The sequence below is a fragment of the Mya arenaria genome, chromosome 2 (genome assembly GCF_026914265.1).
Source record: "Mya arenaria isolate MELC-2E11 chromosome 2, ASM2691426v1".
NCBI classification, from domain to species: Eukaryota; Metazoa; Mollusca; class Bivalvia; order Myida; family Myidae; genus Mya; species Mya arenaria.
Window position 1 is genome coordinate 44,060,305 of NC_069123.1, and position 19,271 is coordinate 44,079,575.

At 33.9% G+C, this 19,271-nt stretch overlaps 1 protein-coding gene across 1 annotated transcript in view; it reads right to left on the reverse strand.

Annotated features, from left to right (window-relative positions):
• Positions 1 to 19,271, reverse strand: part of LOC128205250 (sperm-tail PG-rich repeat-containing protein 2-like) — a 79,481-nt gene that overhangs the window by 53,860 nt on the left and 6,350 nt on the right. Inside the window, exons 6-10 of the mRNA XM_052906767.1 lie at positions 16,687 to 16,926; positions 13,856 to 13,969; positions 13,148 to 13,307; positions 9,832 to 9,989; positions 9,485 to 9,580 (exon numbers count right to left, since the gene is read on the reverse strand). Of these exons, the coding sequence (XP_052762727.1) occupies positions 9,485 to 9,580; positions 9,832 to 9,989; positions 13,148 to 13,307; positions 13,856 to 13,969; positions 16,687 to 16,926 (768 nt within the window). The remainder of the gene's footprint in view (positions 1 to 9,484; positions 9,581 to 9,831; positions 9,990 to 13,147; positions 13,308 to 13,855; positions 13,970 to 16,686; positions 16,927 to 19,271) is intronic.

A 19,271-nucleotide genomic window follows, 5' to 3' on the forward strand; every position in this document is an offset into this window, starting at 1 on the left:
AAAATATTTTGCCTTTTATCCCAAATATATAAAATTGACAACAACAAAAAAAAAAGAAGAAAAAAAAAATCCACAAAAAGGTATCTATGATTTACATGTATTACTACTCGTACTTTAAATTTAGAAAAAGCCCAACAATTCTAATGACCAGCTTTTATACTGTTTATGTCAAAGTAGGTCTCCGATTCAATGAATCATTATAACAAATCACAGTCATTTTTACAAATCAAAATGTGGTCAATCCTTCTCTGTAAAGATAATCATAACCTTTTCAGGGAAAATTGCATTTCGGATTGGGACCCTTAATCATTGTGCTAGATCGGCAATTTCATCTACTGAAAAGAAGAAAGCCATTTTCTTTGGACAAAACGATCATCAACATACATCTTAATCTATATCAATCTGTACAGTATAAGCATAGAGATAAATCTTCATACAAACATGGAAGAAATCATCTCATAAAAGGCCGAATAAACAAGAATATAGTCTATTAACATGGATATGGTCAAAGAAACAGACTTTGCTTTCGTAAATGATGTTGTTAGCTCTATTTAGACTTGATATCTCATTGAATAAGACAAACATACTTGTCCAGAAATGGTATAATGAATATATCAAAATTGCCTCCCTATTGCAAATTGTGGTCAACATTGGTAGATGAGAATTTCACATTGGAGATTCTCTTAATTCAATTCTGTCAAATATCAGAGAAGGAATTTATGTTTTCTGCAGAAACAATATTACAATAAAAAGGTTAGCAAAATATACTTCTTCCAAAATTATTGTATTACTATCAAGAAAAAACTGACTTATTTGAAAGTACAAGGGTTTTCAATATCTATGGATGAAGATGATCAAAGGGAAGCAACTTTGGTGACTTTATAATTATCACATTCAAAATGATGAGGCCGCAAAAGTAGCAAACCAGACCACAAATGCTAAACAGGAAAACACATTTCTAAACTCATTATTTATGGCCCCTTTACATGGAATGGAACAATAGAATAGCACTGGCTGAATTTCCTATTCATGAATTTCTGCAAAAACTATCATAGAAACCGCTAATAATTGGTGGCATTCGACATTTAATAGCTTTTATGACTGAGAAGACAATGAGAACTGTGTGATTTTAGTTAATTAATATCTAAATTGTGAAATTGATAGGCATTTGATAATCAAAAAACGCATTTTGAAAATGATTAACAGCTAAAATTCTCCCATACACTTGAGCATAGTTAATATTTTCCTAATGATGAATTCAAATTGAACATCCTTTTTTTGCTACATGTGTTGTCTGGAGTAATTTAAACAAAGGAAGAAAGAACTTCAGAATTAAAATCAGTTGTCTCAGTATATGCCAGTTTTAATTACATTGAAAAATTAAAATTAAGTAATTGTCTTTCTTTCTTTTATCAAAAATTCTCTGAACATTTCACCAATCAACGCTAATTTGCATCCCTGATGACACAAACCTGCATCTAGCTGTCACAAGCAGTCATGTAACTAGTCAGCTGACCAACCTCCCATGTGACCAAGTCATGTGACAAGATCATGTGACAGTTTGGAGGGAACAATGGCGGCCGGACAGGAAGTGACAGTCTGAAGTGTGCTAACAAAATGGACTGCACACAGATACAATTACAGATATCTGAGTTGGTATATGAGAGAGGTTACACAACAGAATGCAGAAAATGTGTGACAAAACATCCCATGGACAAAACTTCCCATATTTTTTTACTAGGTTGGCAAAATTCTCTACATCATGCATTTACATGGTGGACAAATAATTAATTAATTTTGGAAAAACAACCTTTGTTGTGGTGATAAATGTGTACCCATATTGACAAACATTTCTGGGATCTTATCAGGATGGGATGTTTTGTCCACCATGCCAAAACGATGTGGGATGTTTTGTCCACCATGTCAAAACGATGTGGGACGTTTGTCCATTCTGTCAAAATGATGTGGGATGTTTTGTCCACCATGTCAAAACGATCTGGGATGTTTTGTCCACCCTGACAAAATGATGTGGGATATTTTGTCCATCCTGACAAGATGATGTGGGATGTTTTGTCCATCCTGTCAAAATGATGTGGGATGTTTTGTCCACCCTGTGAAAATGATATGGGATGTTTTGTTCACCCTGGGAAAATGATGTTGGATGTTTTGTCCACCCTATTAAAATGATGTTGGATGTTATGTCCACCCTGTCAAAATGAAGTGGGATGTTTTCCACAATGTCAAAATGCTGTGGGAGATTTTGTCCACCTACAATGTAGTCAGAAATGACATGGGATGTTTTTTCCATGGGATGTTTTGTCTGGCTCCCTATGCCACTTTACCATAAATTATTTAATTCTTGTTCGGTACATAGATAATTACATGAATAAGATGCAATAAGGAAGGTTTTGGAACAGAATTTAGTAACCGGGATTATTCAATCACAAATCCACCTTTATGCCAAATATCAAATGATGGAATACCTAATTACAATTATTATTGCTCTCTTTATAGAAATGACTGCAAAATCTCCGCAAATCCTTGAAGTAATGCAAAGGTCTTAAAAGAAAGAAATTTAGAAATGAACGAATGTAAAAACAGCTGGAGTTTACTACTTATCAATTACAGAACCAATATATGAGACTGAAAATATTTGCAGGAAGTCATTTGCCTAAATCCTCTCTTCTCATATGCATGTTGTTTCAGTAAAGTTTACGATCTTATGACATAATTATGGTACAGTCGGGCATGCTCTAATAGCATTGCAGATTAGCAGAATCACTCCTAGCATTCCATATGATAAGTTGACTTCAAAAATCACTATTTACATACAAAGAAATCACCATTTACATACAAAGAAATCACCATTTACATACAAAGAAATCACCATTTACATACAAAGAAATCACCATTTACATACAAAGAAATCACCATTTACATACAAAGAAATCACCATTTACATACAAAGAAATCACATACAAAGAAATCACCATTTACATACAAAGAAATCACTATTTACATACAAAGAAATCACCATTTCACCATTTACATACAAAGAAATCACCATTTACATACAAAGAAAAGGGTTCATCTCAAAGGCATAGTATAACTTTAATTATATATCCTCTGTGACCATTTCCCTAGTCATTTTTCAAGCCTTTCCTACATGCATTAATAACAAAGCCAAGATATTGTCCATGACATGATTTTTTTTTCTGTCAATGGCACCAATAAGAGCATGAAAAAGCATAACTAGATGACATTCTCTTAATCCTCCGTTTAAACAGTAAAAAATGATCAAGTTTCAAATGATTTAGCGAAATTGTAAGCATTTTCCGAATGCTCAAGTTGCGTTATTCAATCAAATGTCCCTGCCGTGCAGTTTTCCTTCGCCTGCTATTGAAGTCAATCCAATCACTAAATTGCATTTCATGCAATATCCACATAGAAAATACATTACGATGGAATACATTACACATGCAATTAGTGAATTACATGTCAACCATAATGTTTAAAATGGCTCAGCACAGCAATTTTTTCCTGTTATATTATTGATAGTTGATTAGCTCTCCTCCTCAAATATTTAAGGGTGAAAAAATTGATCCAAATCAAACAATGGAAACATTCGCAAATGTTAAAAAGTTTTCTGAGTTGATTTAGACATAAGAGACGTTGCGCACAACTAGTTGAAAAGGTACATGTAATGTTGAGTTACTTATTTTATGCTATATCACCCCACTGGCAGGATCTTGTGAATCATTAACTGGTAAAGAATAACTGTGATAGCAGGAGTGAGCTCACAAGTACAAGTCTAGAGTGAGATTTCTTTTATAAATACAAGTAGCACTAAATGCAAGTACCGTAAATGACTGGTTATAAGACGATAGGGGGTATTAGACGCAGGGAAAAAAATATGTGCTAAATCGGGGGAAAAAACTTTTAATTTATGTTTTGGGTTAAAAGACGCATAGAAAAAATGTCAAATTGTCTGGCATTTTCGGCCACCATGTTTGTTGACAGTGACAAAAATTTTTTTTTTCGTGAAAATGGCGATGGTTATCTTTAAAACCATACAATGATAACACAAAGCAAAATTGGTTTCATTTTTATTCGTTTCATGTGATAACATAACAGATTATTTAAAATAAACACATTCAATCAGCACATATTGCACAAAGAAACACACAAATTGTCATTCACTAATCCTTAAATCGCTTTCCTCAAAGCCCTCAAATTCCTCGTCATCGTCGTCACTCTCGAAGAAACGCTCCATTTCATCTTCCGTCATGTCTTTGGTCGTCTTGTCCGTGTAGTAACCGCCATTAATTCGTGCTTCTGTTTTCGCCACTTGCGTACGTTGACCTCATTCATCGTGTACTGGCGACCCGCTGCACGATTGCCGTGCTCTTCAGCATAGCTGATAACAGCTAGCTTTTCTAGTGCTGTGTACGATGTACGCACTTTCCCCATGATGGCACTAAAAAGTACCTAGTGTGACAATTTGTTGTTGGATGGCACTAAAAAGTACCTTTTATGACAATTTGTAAGATTCTTTCTGACAGTATATCGTAAACAAAATACGTCAAGAATGATAAGTTAAGTTTTGCAAAGACCTTATATTGTACGAGTTTGTTCTCAAAATGTCAACACCTACAGAAAAGAATAAAGAACGTGACAAAGTGCGAATAAACAAGACCATTATCGCAACAGTTTGTAGTATTGGTATGTTAACAGGTTAAAGGCAGTCGAGTTTTTCACACCTTATCGTACAACTGACAAAAAATATTTTGACAGTGCCCAACTTTGCTTTCTTATATGCAAGTTTAATTATTGTTCAATTCAATTTATTATTCAAAATTAAATTGAATAACTTTAATCGAAAAACATTTAATCCAAAAATATTTTTGTTAAAATTATAAACGTCTTACGATATACCGTATACCGATCTTTAACTTGCCGTTTTAACCCGTATATAATCGATCAATATGACGCGAGTAACTTCCCTTTCTACATAAATGTAAACAAACTCTCAGCTTAAAAATCGACCTCAGAAAAAAACTTTGAAAAATTGTTACGGGTTATTATACGCAGGCATTTTTTTGCATCGAAATCTGAGGAAAAAAAGGGCGTCTAATACCCAGTCATTTACGGTACATTTTTTATCTAGAGCTCCCAGAGAATGGCGAAAATACCTCGAGCCCCGGTAAATTTGAGCCGAGCAGGAATGCTTACATTCAGTATAAAAAAATTGGTCATTTACATCCACTTTGAGCCAACGAGGAAATCAAACCAAGCAAACAGGGTTCCACTGTTCCGGTACAAGACATCGTATCTCAACCTCTCTATTTTCACTTCTTACTTTACTCACTGATATTATTTAAAGATCTATGATCATGCTTGCGTAATGTAAATAAAAGCATAGCAAATTGATGCCAACACTGGTCTGTTTTACAAAGACGATCAACATATATTTCAGCTAGAGTTATTGGACCTGCTACACAGTATTAAAACAGATTATATTTGTACCAAGTTCCATGCTTATGTCTTAATTATTTTTTTTGATGTATTGAAAAGGTTAAAGGTGCAAATGCCAATGACAATGCTGTCGCTAACATCCAGGTTTTGAAAATATATAAGTTAACAAGAGCCGTTGTAAGACAGTGCGCTCAACTACGCCGCTTTGGCTTAGAATACAATAACAATGTAATAATACCAAGTCTGGTCTCTTTATGTCAAACCTAACTAAAATTATGCGATACATAAGGTGACTTAGATGCTGCTCTCCCACCAGCCCCCCAAACAATGACGCAAGTCATTCAAATAACTTGATTTCCTATTATGAAAATGTGGTTAAGAATATACAAATATGCCTTTCAAAGGAAATTTAAAAAAAAATCAAGGGCCATAATTTGTATTTAGGCTTAAAACAGAGTTATGTTTCTTGTTGTAAGATGGTCGTAAATAATTTTGAATTATATTAAGTGCATTTAATGAACAATATAGAAGTTTCTTTTATTAAAATCCCAACTTGTCCTTAACTTTTACTTGCCTACAACTTTAACCTAAGTCAATCAGGGGCCATAGCTTGTATTAAGGATATGGAGTTATGTAACCTCATTGGGTGATGGTCCTGAACAATTGTGTGAAGTATTAAGTCAATTGAATGAAGGGTATAGAAGTTATTAAACAATATCCCAACCTGCCCTAAAACTTTAACCTAAGTTCCATAGTCAATCAGGGGCCATAATTTGTATAAAAGATAATATGGAGTTATCTAACCTCATTATGTGATGGCTCTGAACATCTGGGTGAAGTATTAAGTCAATTGAATGAATGGTATTGAAGTTTTAAGTGAAAATCCCAACTTGCCCTAAAACTTTAACCTGCCCTAAAACTTTAACCCAAGTCAATCAGGGGCCATATCTTGTATTAAGGATAAATATGGAGTTATGTAACCTCATTGTGTGATGGTCCTGAACAACTGTGTGAAGTATTAAGTCAATTGAACAAAGGATATAGAAGTTATTAATAAATATTCCAACTTGCCCTAAAACTTTAACCTAAGTTCCATAGTCAATCAGGGGCCATAATCTGTGTAAAGAATAATATGGATTTATCTAACCTCATCATGTGATGGCCCTGAACGACTGCGTGAAGTATTAAGTCAATTGAATGTAGGGTATTGGACTTATAATTGAAAATCCCAACTTGCCCTAAAACTTAAACCGGACGCCGACGCCAACGCTTAGGCGAGTAGTATAGCCCACATATTCTTTGAATAGTCGAGCTAACAAACTAATTCAAAAATGCCTACATACAATTTGGCTTGAACATTAATATTTGTATGCACAATTATTCTTTGTTTTTCCCATAAAATAATTTCTGAATGCTCATTAATACTAATTATCGTTTTAAATTGGAAAGATGGATGCGGGGGAATGTTTATTTTCAAAACAAACGCACATTAGACATGTCATTTGACGTAGCAATAAAAAATGCGTTCATCACAAATCCTAGATTAGCTAAGAAAGAACCCATTAAGGGCAAAAGGCTTTGTGGGTTATTCGATACCTTATTTGATAGACTCCCTGAATGTCACACAATCAGAAAACAATGCACACACATCCGGGGGACCCAGAAGGGCTCTGGGCCTTTAAAATAACATTTCCCTCCGCTCCACAACATGTGGCCATCATATTTTACGCAACATCATTCATCATGGCCGTCTGTGATTTGATTACGAAATCTCATGTTGAAAATTTTTCAGTATAATTAATGATCTAATATGAATGTATGAGATCATTTAAAACATCAATTATCCTGTAAGAACATTAACTTTTTATGAATTTTCAATGGTGCAGAGACATGCTTTGAGCACAAAGGCGGAAAAAATGTCTTCATTAGAATTTTTTTATGCCCTTAGGAGACATAACCAGTAAAATGTAAGGCGTAACAAAAAAGTATGTTTCCAATTCCCGAAAACAACCCTATTTTGGTGCACCCACCCTAGTTTTTTATTGCCACTGGACAAAAACATTCTGACCATTTTCTCATTTTGGGTAGATCTTTTTCAATATTTAATTGCACTTGAAAAACATGTAAATGTACTAATTAAATATCATAAGCCCTAAAGTCAACATACAAAATGTCAACAATTTGCAATGTGAAAATGATATTTATGCACACCTTAACTTAAAAAAATAAATAAATAAAAAATCCCAACCTACTGGTAAAAATGAATATTTTTTCACTTGTGGCAAAAATTAAGTGAACAGTTATTTTTTACTGTTACGACAATAAGGGTAGGAAGACATGACAGTTCACCAATCTGAATCATGTTTGAGCAAAAGAATAGCAAAGTGTGCAGGTGTTTATATCTGCATAAATTTTACTTGATTAAGGGGAGCAACTCAACACATTTTAAAGCTGATTAAGGGGAGCAACTCAACACATTTTAAAGCTGATTAAGGGGAGCAACTCAACACATTTTAAAGCTGATTAAGGGGAGCAACTCAACACATTTTTAAGCCGATTAAGGGGAGCAACTCAACACATTTTAAAGCTGATTAAGGGGAGCAACTCAACACATTTTAAAGCCAGAGTTATTTCATTGGCAACATGCTAGGTCAAAGGGTCTGGACAACTCGAGAAGTGCCATTTTTAGCAACAAATAAAAACATCAGGACCATTGATGTTGTTTTTTTTATTCAACAAGAAGTGACACAATATAAATATTGCATGGCTACCAGTGTGACAGTATCACTAAAGGGACAAAGTTTCAATATAATCAGAAATATGTTTTAGAGAAATGAAAGAAAACTTTCAAGAATGATATAATGAAGGTCTGAAGTGGGCATGTTATTGAACTCGTCAAAGAAGTGACACGATCAACAAAAATCATTTCAACCTTCAAGGGCTCATGTCAGTCACATGGAGACTGGGAAAATATTGGTCTTTAAATAAAGGAGCACATACTTTCATTTCTTTTCAGTTTCTGAAAGTATTTCCTCAATAAAATGACAACCACTCCAAGATTATTGTTTGGAATTTAATCTTATTAACAATATCAGTTTTTGTTATCATTTCATCATGGCTTTATAATTCAAAAACGAAATTCAAGTTTTAGTTACAAAATATCCTTTCCATCACGCAAGTGATATTTTCCCTGGAAAAGCTCGAACAGTCATTCATTATTCCTTAACATTCAGAAACGAATCTCAAATTTGATTTGCATTAATTGCTGCAAAAACCAAATAGGAAATTCAAAACCCCCAATAATGGTAAAAAAGATATCCCCCAATTTCAATCTTTAAATATTTGATGGAAAAGGCTATAAATAATGAACTGTTAGCTAGTTCTTTTTGTTTACGAGTATTTAGGCTTGAGTTTAGAGAAAGTATTACAGCAATAGCATACACTGATGTCAAACAATAGTAATGGCCAAAATCATAACTTTAGACAAGAACCTGCGTATGGATGCTTTGACCTCTAAATATGACCTTGAACCTTGTGTTAGGGTCATCAGTGACCTTGAACCTTGAGTAAGGGTCATCAGTGACCTTGAACCTTGTGTAAGGGTCATCAGTGACCTTGAACCTTATGTAAGGGTCATGGGTCTTGTTGACATCATATCATTTGTACCTTTTGCATTTACAAATCGCTAGCAAACGTTTTGTTTTGTATCCCTGTTGCATGGCAACGCATATAATGCAAGCGGAGAATCAAATCGCAAACGTTCGCCGCAAACATGTTTACACATGGCTGGTAAACATGCCAAGCAAAACTAATCAACAGTCAGGACATGTGTAGTGGTAAAGCATGTCAGAAGCTGACGGTGCCAACAACAACACCAAGGCTTTGAAAAACAGACAAGATAAAAAAGTTTGATGAGCATAAAAATTATATAAATCTCCATTTCTGTTCTTATGCATACAAATCTCTCTTCAGCAATGATCCTGAAAATTACCCCTTTGAAGTGACGTACCTTGTATGAAACGCTGTCGTCCTTGAGTCTCGTGGTGACGGAGGCAAATGTTGAGGACAAGTGAGCATAGCGGGTCTGGAATGGCTTCTCTTTCACCTAAAAAAATGTGGCATCATACCAATATCTGTTACCTGTCATCATAACAATAGAATACTATCAAACATGAACACAAGCATGACATGGTCCACAATGTTATGTAAGGGTTGGTGTGAGGAAGACAAACAATTTTCACCAAATTGTCAATTTGAGTTGTTTCTTGCGCTACTAGAATCCTAAATGGCGGCATTCTTGAAAGTATTTTGTTACAAGAGCTAAGAATAACTGCGTTGCTTTTTCCTTTAACTGACCTGGTAATGGTTTGGTCCGGGAAGATCAGGGGCCTCTTTCTTTGCAATGTTGTTAATGCGGACAGCTGTAGTTCCGAAAACGCCCCGGCGAGTACTCTCGATGTACGCTTTTCTCATGCTTTCCGATCCCATCCCAGTAATGTTGTATGCGCCTGGACCTGGAAAAAGATGGGTAAAATATTATAAGATTTAATTTTTGAAGCTCAGCAATAGGAAACTAAACTTGCATGCTTTTTACAACATGACTTTTCCTAAGATCATTGTAGCTGATTTCTGCAAATTTCTTTTTACCACCTTTTGCCAACAAAAGGGCGAAAATGTGCCAAGTGAGGGTGGGGGGCGGCTAAAATGTGAAATAATAATACAGCGCAAAAAGGCAAAAATGTTAAATAGCAGAATCCAGCCACCATATTAGATACTTTCATTGAATTATTTCAATTTTGTCAAAGCAAGAAGAAAAAAGTTATCTTGCAATGATAATGTCTTTGAAAAAAATCATAAACATTCCAATCTTAAAAAAGACATTGAATTTAACTCTTTTTCCTTTCAACAGTTTTGCAATCTTTTTTTTTTCCAATGTTTCCCTGAATTTATACTACTTAAATAATGATCTTTCGGACCAAAAAACAAGTCATTGTAAAAGAATGTCCATCTATCGACACTAACCAGCCTGTCTAAATCAAGTCCTAATAACGGCCTATCAGTCACTAAAGAGACAGCTTAATTAATATACTGCTTACTGTATTCTATCATTTTTTCATCAAGTACCACGCTACTATAGGAATGTTCCGTTTTAGGGGATAGTTTGGCCCATGACTCAAATATTGCCTACAGGCAATACCTTTTCAGGGCTATTAAAGTAAGATAGGCCCATTATTAACCAGTTAAACTCTGTCCAAAATGACAAAAGCTTGATGGGGGCCATTTCAATTTTCCTTAATAGACATGAAGATGTTCGATGTTATTTTTGATAGAACAAAAGCTATATTTAGTTAAAGATACGACAGTGCTTTCCCATTATCATTGCCTAGAAATTGCCTTACAACAAAAATTAGCATGTTTAACTAATTTTCACATAACTGGAGGGACATTTCCATAAAATCAGGAAATACTGTTTACAGATTAAATCAGAAATAAAGAAAATTCGATTTATTTCTTCCAGAACAATAGATCAATGTTGCGATAATTATCACAGGAGTCAACAACAGACTTGTGACACTATTGTTCCCAGGTCTTGAAACATGCTAATACGGCAGAATGACCGCTGTTTGGTGCATGTCACATCAAAATGACCACTTGTCCTGAATTGACCATCTTTGACCGCCACTTTGCTCTCTTGTCAACTGTTAAATTCGATCATCACCCAAGAATAACTTGATAAACTGCTATTTGTCACTGATAAGACTTAAACGTTATTATTCCGCTAACATGCTCTCGCTTCATTGCCCTTCTAAGGATACAGAAAAAGTGCCGCAGATTAGGCGTGTTTCTTCCAGAATTTCTTAAGAAAAATAATCAGCATAGGGTATTACTAGCAAAATGCAAATATGTGGACTTTTTATGAAAAATGAGGTTATGTGAAGAAAGGGAATGTTAAAATAAGGGCTTAGGTCACAGCTGAGTAAACAATTTTTCCATGAAAAATAGGGGCTTCAAACTAGGGGCCATTAAGAGACTGACATCATATGGGTCTGTCCATTCATATTTGTTTACATTTCAATTGTGTCAGGCTACGAAATCAAATCTTAAATACAGAATGTAGAGAAAAGAAAACCTCTCTCAAGATATCACTGTCAGTGTTAATGGTACTTATAACCATAAGAAAAATTGTAGTATATAAAGTTCAAGATGCGTATCAAGAAATTTATCAGTACTATCCATTAATATAACGGAATTGATTGAAATGCAAATTTTAAATGATAAAACCAATATGCCGGCCTATACCAGATGGTAGCTCTAAGAGTTTTAATAATTTTCAAAGCCAAAGATAATCCAAATGAATTGCTTCAATTTAAAAAGTCCATAAAAGTACAGAAAAGGCCCCAGGTCAATTTATCCACCCTATTGTTTGCGACTGGTTTATGGCAATGGACGCATGATCCTTAAACATTTCCAATTCATATTATCGTATTTTCCGCTATGGCAAACCATAAAAGTGTTATCGTAGTTTATGTGTCTTTATCCACGACAGTTGACAATTCACGGAACCGGTTTTATGTCACTGGGTTTGATCTGAATGTTAATATCTTCATTATTTTCATTTATTCCCTAATCCCATACAATTAAATGGAATTTTCTTAAATTCATTCAATCATGTTTTTTGTAGTTCTTAATCCCAAGAAATTGATGTAGTTTTTCACTGTCTTCAAAGATATAACAACTTTTGATGTCAGTGAAAAATTAATACAATGAATTTAGAGCAAAATCAATGCAGAAAACTTAAACCGAAATAAAAACAAGAAACAAACTAAAAATAATGTTATCACAGATGCTATGTACTTTCAAAGTATAACACAACTTATTTTATGAACTAGTTTTGACCAACATTCATATTTTGCGTATTCAATTAAATGGTCATTCAATTTGAACTCACGCCCGATGTCCATTTGAAATAACACAGAGGTTAATGAAGACCTTTTTAAGCTTTCACACCAATAAAAGTGAAATAAACAAATAACATCCATAACAAAAGTGATTACTTGTGGGTGGTAAATATGTTTTATAAAGAGTTATCTTGAATCTTTAATGTTAATGTCCATTACGCTTATTTCTCTCGTTAATATCAGTTTTGATGTCGTTCGTAAATGCCACCAAAATGGTCATCATTTTAATGGTAATGGATTATCAAAAACAACCATTATCAACAACATCACATATGAAGCACATGTGTTTGTCATTCATGTTTAACTGGCTCTTAGGATTTAACAGTTTGAAAAAGACGATGTTTTCTTTTAACTTCTGAAACAATGTTTTTATAACCATTATTATAATAAGCACAGTGAACATTCAGTCAAAGGGAGATAATTCAGTTTCGTTTAAAAAAAAAATGGCACTTTTGTAAGCACCTACTTAATGTATGACAACTGTTGAAAACTTTTTTAAAATGTCTAGACTATGTAAACTCAAAAGGGCAACTTGATTTATTTAACCTCCATAATGTTCTGAAATCATTTTCATGTTTAGGCCACTTAATAAACAAGAAGTGAAGATAATTTAAAGAAAAAAATACCCCAAAATTTAATATTTTTACACACACTTAAATAAATGAAGGCGGCTACAGGCAACCAGCAATAGATTACATAAATCTTTCACCCACCAGGAATAATTCTAGGCTCCCTCTGTGGTGTAAAGCGGACGGATGTTTGACTGAACGGGCTTCTTTTCATTCCTGTAACTCTCTTTAGACTTTCAAACGCGTTACGTGGGTCATTGTAGCTTCCTGGAGCTGGCTGAAGTGTCTTTAATGGTGTAAATCGCTGCAAAACAAACATAGAAACTTAAGAACTGAACTTTGCTTGGCATCTGCTTTTGTCTCAGAGATGCAATTACAGAATGAAAATCTTACACACCACAAAAAACAAGAGCACACTTGTCTGTTTGTTATTTCAGTCAAACAAGGGGCATATCCTGACAATTATTATTTTAAGAGTTATGGCCTTTACTTTACATGTGTGAATTGTCTTCGGCAGCATGTGCCCCAAGTTTTATTTCAATACCTTGAACTTCTTTTGAATTATGGTTATGGTTAAAGTGTTTGCACAACTTTGATGACAATGGCTACAACAATACCTCCATTGTTTTCTTATTAGTAAAAACATTATTCTGCAGGTTTTCAAACACACACAGAGTTGCAAGTGACCAGTAAACTAGTCATCTAATCTATGAACAGTTTTCCTTTTTCCATACCTTTCAACTATACTTTAAGGCAAAAAAAAAATATGTGAAAAAGAAAATTCACGCTATTTGCTTGAAATCTAAAAAAGTAATTTTCTGGCCTTATGTTGTGTATTACGTAATGTCTCACCTTGGATTGTGACATAAATGGTGGGTGTTCCACTTCAATACCCTCTGTGTTGACCTTTGGCTGCTGGGGCTCAAACGTACCCTTGATGTCATATTTTCCAGGGCCCGGGATTGCCTGAAACATGTTACATATATTACAGGTGTTATCCATGATGATTTATGTCTGTTCATGCTAACAAATCTCATTGTGCTTGTTAAGATATATAAAAGAGTGTCACACATGTCAACACTTCCATGTCTTTGTTGATCAAGGGTTATAACTTAAAACATTTAAAGCAGAGTAACTGGACATGCTTTGATCTTCCAACTTTTTGCCAATATTAATGCCTTACACAAAAACGACATCTTCATCCACAAGAATGCATAACTTAATAAAAAATTTCATCTTTTTTGTCCAAAAAAGCATCAAATTCAAATCGGTTTTTCTTGGCCTAAGAAGAAATGTAGCCAGTTCTTTATTACATCATGACTGTAGTTTTAACCAAATAAACATTGTACAAACCGACCTTGCAACCCAACCATAATTTATTTCATTTCTTGAGGAGCCATATGCTGTTGATTTCATCCCATCAATTCAAACTCTAGACTATGAGGTAAACATCTAGATTCAAACCTTTAAAACACAATTATCCTGCTCGATGATTGATTCAACTTTAAGACATTACATAACATCAACATGGCCCTCAATTTATCAACAAAAAATTACATGTGATTAAAACAAGACAGCCCAAGAGGGTTGTTTTGCTCCTAGAATAGTCATTAACTAGAGAGCCCACTCAAGGAAACCATTACAAAAATTTCAATGAAGGATATAGAAAAACAAGTTCTGAAGAAACAGATTAACATTGTATAAAATAGTTTTGATGAATGGTTTTAGTATATTGATAGTGTTTATCCCCTGCATTGACAGATTGTAAACATGCATTTCAGTCCGCATTGTTTATGTTTAAAATGAAACTTTGGCCTCCCGTTAAGAGCCTGTCTTGGTTTGATAAAACTTCACCCACTGTCGCCATGTAAATGGGCATCTTTTCAAGGAGCTTTTGTCCCACTGTATAAAATTGAACAGATTCTACTCAAGAACATTGTATGGAGAAACCAACATACTTTAAATGATGGGACTGCACTCATTTACTCTTAAGAGAAGTGCATCTTTAACATTAAAGGCTCGTGAAGATTGTCAAGGTTTCTAAAAGGAAAATGTTTCCAAAACAATTGACCCAAATAATGTGTTTATAAAACATGGATATAACCAAATGATACAAGTCATCAAAAACATTCACTGGTTTCTCAGAACTAACTACGGGGAACTGCATGTATATGAAACAAGGAAAACAAGGAACTATTGGGAACAGGTTTCTAAGACATGAAACTTTTGGAGACATGTTTCAATTAAACAAATTATAATAAGATAAATGTTCCCAAAACATGTCAATAAAGTGCACATGTTTCTAAAACAAGTTACCATAAGGAACATGTTTCTTTACATGTAACTATAGGGAACATGTTTCCAAAACAAGTAACTTAAGGAAACATGTTTCCAAAACAAGTAACTTTAGGAAACATGTTTCCAAAACAAGTAACTATAGGGAACATGTTTCCAAAACAAGTAACAATTGGGGACATGTTTCCAAAACAAGTAACAATAGGGGACATGTTTCCAAAACAAGTAACTATAGGGAACATGTTTCCAAAACAAGTAACTTTAGGAAACATGTTTCCAAAACAAGTAACTTTAGAAAACATGTTTCCAAAACAAGTAAGTATAGGGAACATGTTTCCAAAACAAGTAAGTATAGGGGACATGTTCCCTAAACAAGTAACTATAAGGAACATGTTTCCAAAACAAGTAACTATAGGGGACATGTTTCCAAAACAAGTAACTATAGGGAACATGTTTCCAAAACAAGTAACTATAGGGGACATGTTTCCTAAACAAGTAACTATAGGGAACATGTTTCTCAAAACACACAACAATAACGATGACCCATATTTTGTAAAGTACAGAAGTAATAATTCATTTCTTCTCAATGATGCCTTAAGAATTTGAGTAAATGTATATAAATATTAAAGGTTTGCTCTTAAAAGTCTTAGCCATAATGAAGCTGAGGTGCTATTAAATTAAAACTTGGGCGCCATAGCTTCAGTAATGCGATCATCAAATATACATTGATGGTAATAGACCTTAGAGTTAGGAGGTAAAAATAATATTTGGTTACAGATTTCATGGCCTTCTGATGCGCAATTATGTAAACATTTGTATTAAATTGATGAAAATAAATTGGCCCTTAGAGATTCTCAGACATTTACCATAATCATTATGCTAAATGAAAAGGAAATCTAAGAAATGGCCTGACACATCATTGACAAGTACAGTTAATTTTGCTGAGGGAATAGTTGAAAATCCACTTGAAATATCTGGAGAATATATGATACAAGATGTCATGATGACATTATGAAATATGTGCACATTATCTCCCAAAATGCAACCTGTAGAGGATATTTACATTTTCATTAGCCAGGTATCAATACTCATAAGCAGCGAAATCATAGTGGGCTATGATAGCAGGTAATCATAGCGGGCAGGCAATCATAGCGGGCAGGCAATCATAGCGGGCAATCACAGCGGAAAATTGTAGAGGGCAATCCTAGCCCGCAATCATAGTGGGCGAACATAGAGGGAAATCATAGCAGCCATCATAGTGGGAAATCATAGCGGAAAATCATAGCAGCCATCAAAGTGGGAAATCATAGCGGAAAATCATAGCAGCCATCATAGTGGGAAATCATTTACACAGACGATGACACATATTTACATTGAAGCCTACCAACCTTTTTCTCTGTATCCTTCACAATAGCTTCGTGGTATCTAGGAATGTTCGCCTCATGTTTCGGCTTTTCAGCATTGATAGAGTTGAGGTTTTCTGTCTGAATCTGGGATTCCATGTAGGGTTCATACTCTCCTGGACCCGGACCGGGCTTCCCGACAAAATCTGTACGCTTGGAAGTCAACTTTCCAAAGTGCACACCTTTGTATGTTTTCGAGGTCTTGGTTTCATTTGGTTTTGTGTCCTGTAAATAATCTTAGGAATTTAAAAACTTGTTCATACATGTGCAATAAGAGTTTATTAGTTACTACATTGGTGATTTTTTCTATTGTGGTTCAGGGACAGAAATCACTGATCTTATTCCTTTTCCAATAATATTTTTTTCATCAAACTAAATTTCTAGCAAAGGATTATCAACAAAGATGCTATGAAATGGTTATTTTTCACTTCTTACTAATCTAAGGACCAAATATTCAGGTTTTCGTGTTTTATGATGAAGTCATAAATGCAATAAAGATACTTCTCAACATAATTTTATATACTTGTATAAAAAAGAAACTGTGTCTTAAATATATTAAGTATATTAAATTTGTCTTAAATAATTTTAAGCCTTTCAATAATAATGAGGTTTCCTCAACTTTCATACAGAGAGGTACTCTCTAAAAGCTTGTGACCATTTTCAGAATTAAGTCAACTTTAAAAATAGTTGTTTCTGAAGTTGTTTAAAAAATGGTGTATTTCTGTATACGTGATTTCAGCTAGTAAATTTATTAACAGTTGGTCTATTGATCCAAATCATTGTTGACTTTATAATCATTACTGCACTTGAAGTTAAATGGATAGATACACTTGTGATCTGCTGTATTTCATACAAGATTTGAGACAACTGTTTCAGCTGTACTTATTTGATGCCTATAGATGAACACATCATATAGAAATTTACCCTTTCAAGCTAACAACAATGACATAACAACATTGTTAACTCCAACAAAGTTCTGAACATTTGGCCCAACATGTTTTAAGCTACAGAAGCTATTAGTCATTATACCCATTATAATGAGGTATAAAAACACAGACTGCTACAACATCTTCTAACGACACACAATATTTCTTGGAACATAATTCAATAAACAAACTTCATTTGCTATTCATAATTGCATGTAAAATATGACAAACATTTAGACCAAAGGAATTATTAAGTTGTTTATGATTAATGGATGGCATTTAATACATAGAAAACACTTAAATATGACACAAAAACTATATCTGATAATTATGTGTCTTTATGCAAATCTGATGTATTCTGTCAATTTGCTAACTTTAATAATGTGTTTTATACGATGTGTATTCTGTAAACTGTAAATTCTGTCACTCCAGTAAAACATGGAATGACAATACGTTTGGGGTTGCAATTGATTTCCATTTGTGCCGGTTCAATTTCGACCATTCAAGCATTACAATATCTACAATGCAATGATTTCAAATGTAACGCTTAACAAAACCATCGTCTCAAAGAATTGCAAACATGCAGAAAACAGGTATAGATTTTTTTACTGAGATGCTGTTTTACTTGCTGTGAGAAAATCTTAAGTCTAATTTTAAATAATTAAAGAATTTAAGGCTTGAAATGTTTTTAGCAAACATGAACAAAATATGAGGTAACAAAGGAAAATAAAATGTATCCATCGCAGAAACAATAGCGCCACGGAGCAAATGCCAACAGACTTCTGATGTTGTATTAAAGCCAGGGTAATGGGCATTGCTTCACATGGGCATATTGTCTCTGGCAACATTTTTACTAAGCCAAGTTTGAATATCTAACAGCAACAGCCAAGGTTAAAGTTTTTGCACGATGCTGAAGATGAGGATGACAATGACACCAAGGCTATGCCAATTACATCATGTTTTTATTTTCAAAAAACAGACAATCCTTAAATCTCTGTATGAATTGAACAAGACTCCTCTATTATGCTCTTAAACAGTTTACCCAAAGGAGGGTCCTGATTATTCTGCTAAAAGGGGCCATATGGGCACAGGGCCCTTATATAATCCCCAAACCATTAGGAACACTCGAGAATGACAGAAGCCATTCAACACTGAAAAATATCTGATCATAAAGTCTTCTTCAATTATCAATATTGTGTTTTCTGAAAATTTGAATTAAATTCTGTATGTTAAATTTCAACAGAATGTAACAGTATATTTTGTTCACTTATTTTTCAAATCTTAGTGAAATGTCAAAACATGCCAATACAGTAAACAAAGTGTCCATGCCTTATTTAAGCAATAAAGGTACTTTAAAAATCTGTCCAAATAATTTCTTGAAATCCTAGACTTTTACCAATAACAGAGTCACATCAAATGAAGTGGAAAAAAATAGCAATTTGAAGGAAAATCATTATATTCCATCTCGTCCTTTTGTTAACATTTATATTTGAAATTAATTGGTGTTTACATGTAAATTCCTTGTACACCCAAACATGTATAATATAAAATTTTCAACTTTTCTTCCTAAAGGTATTCACCAGTGGTGAAAAACAATAAAATAAAGGAAATGACACAATGTCAAAAAGATTTTCTCCCAAACAT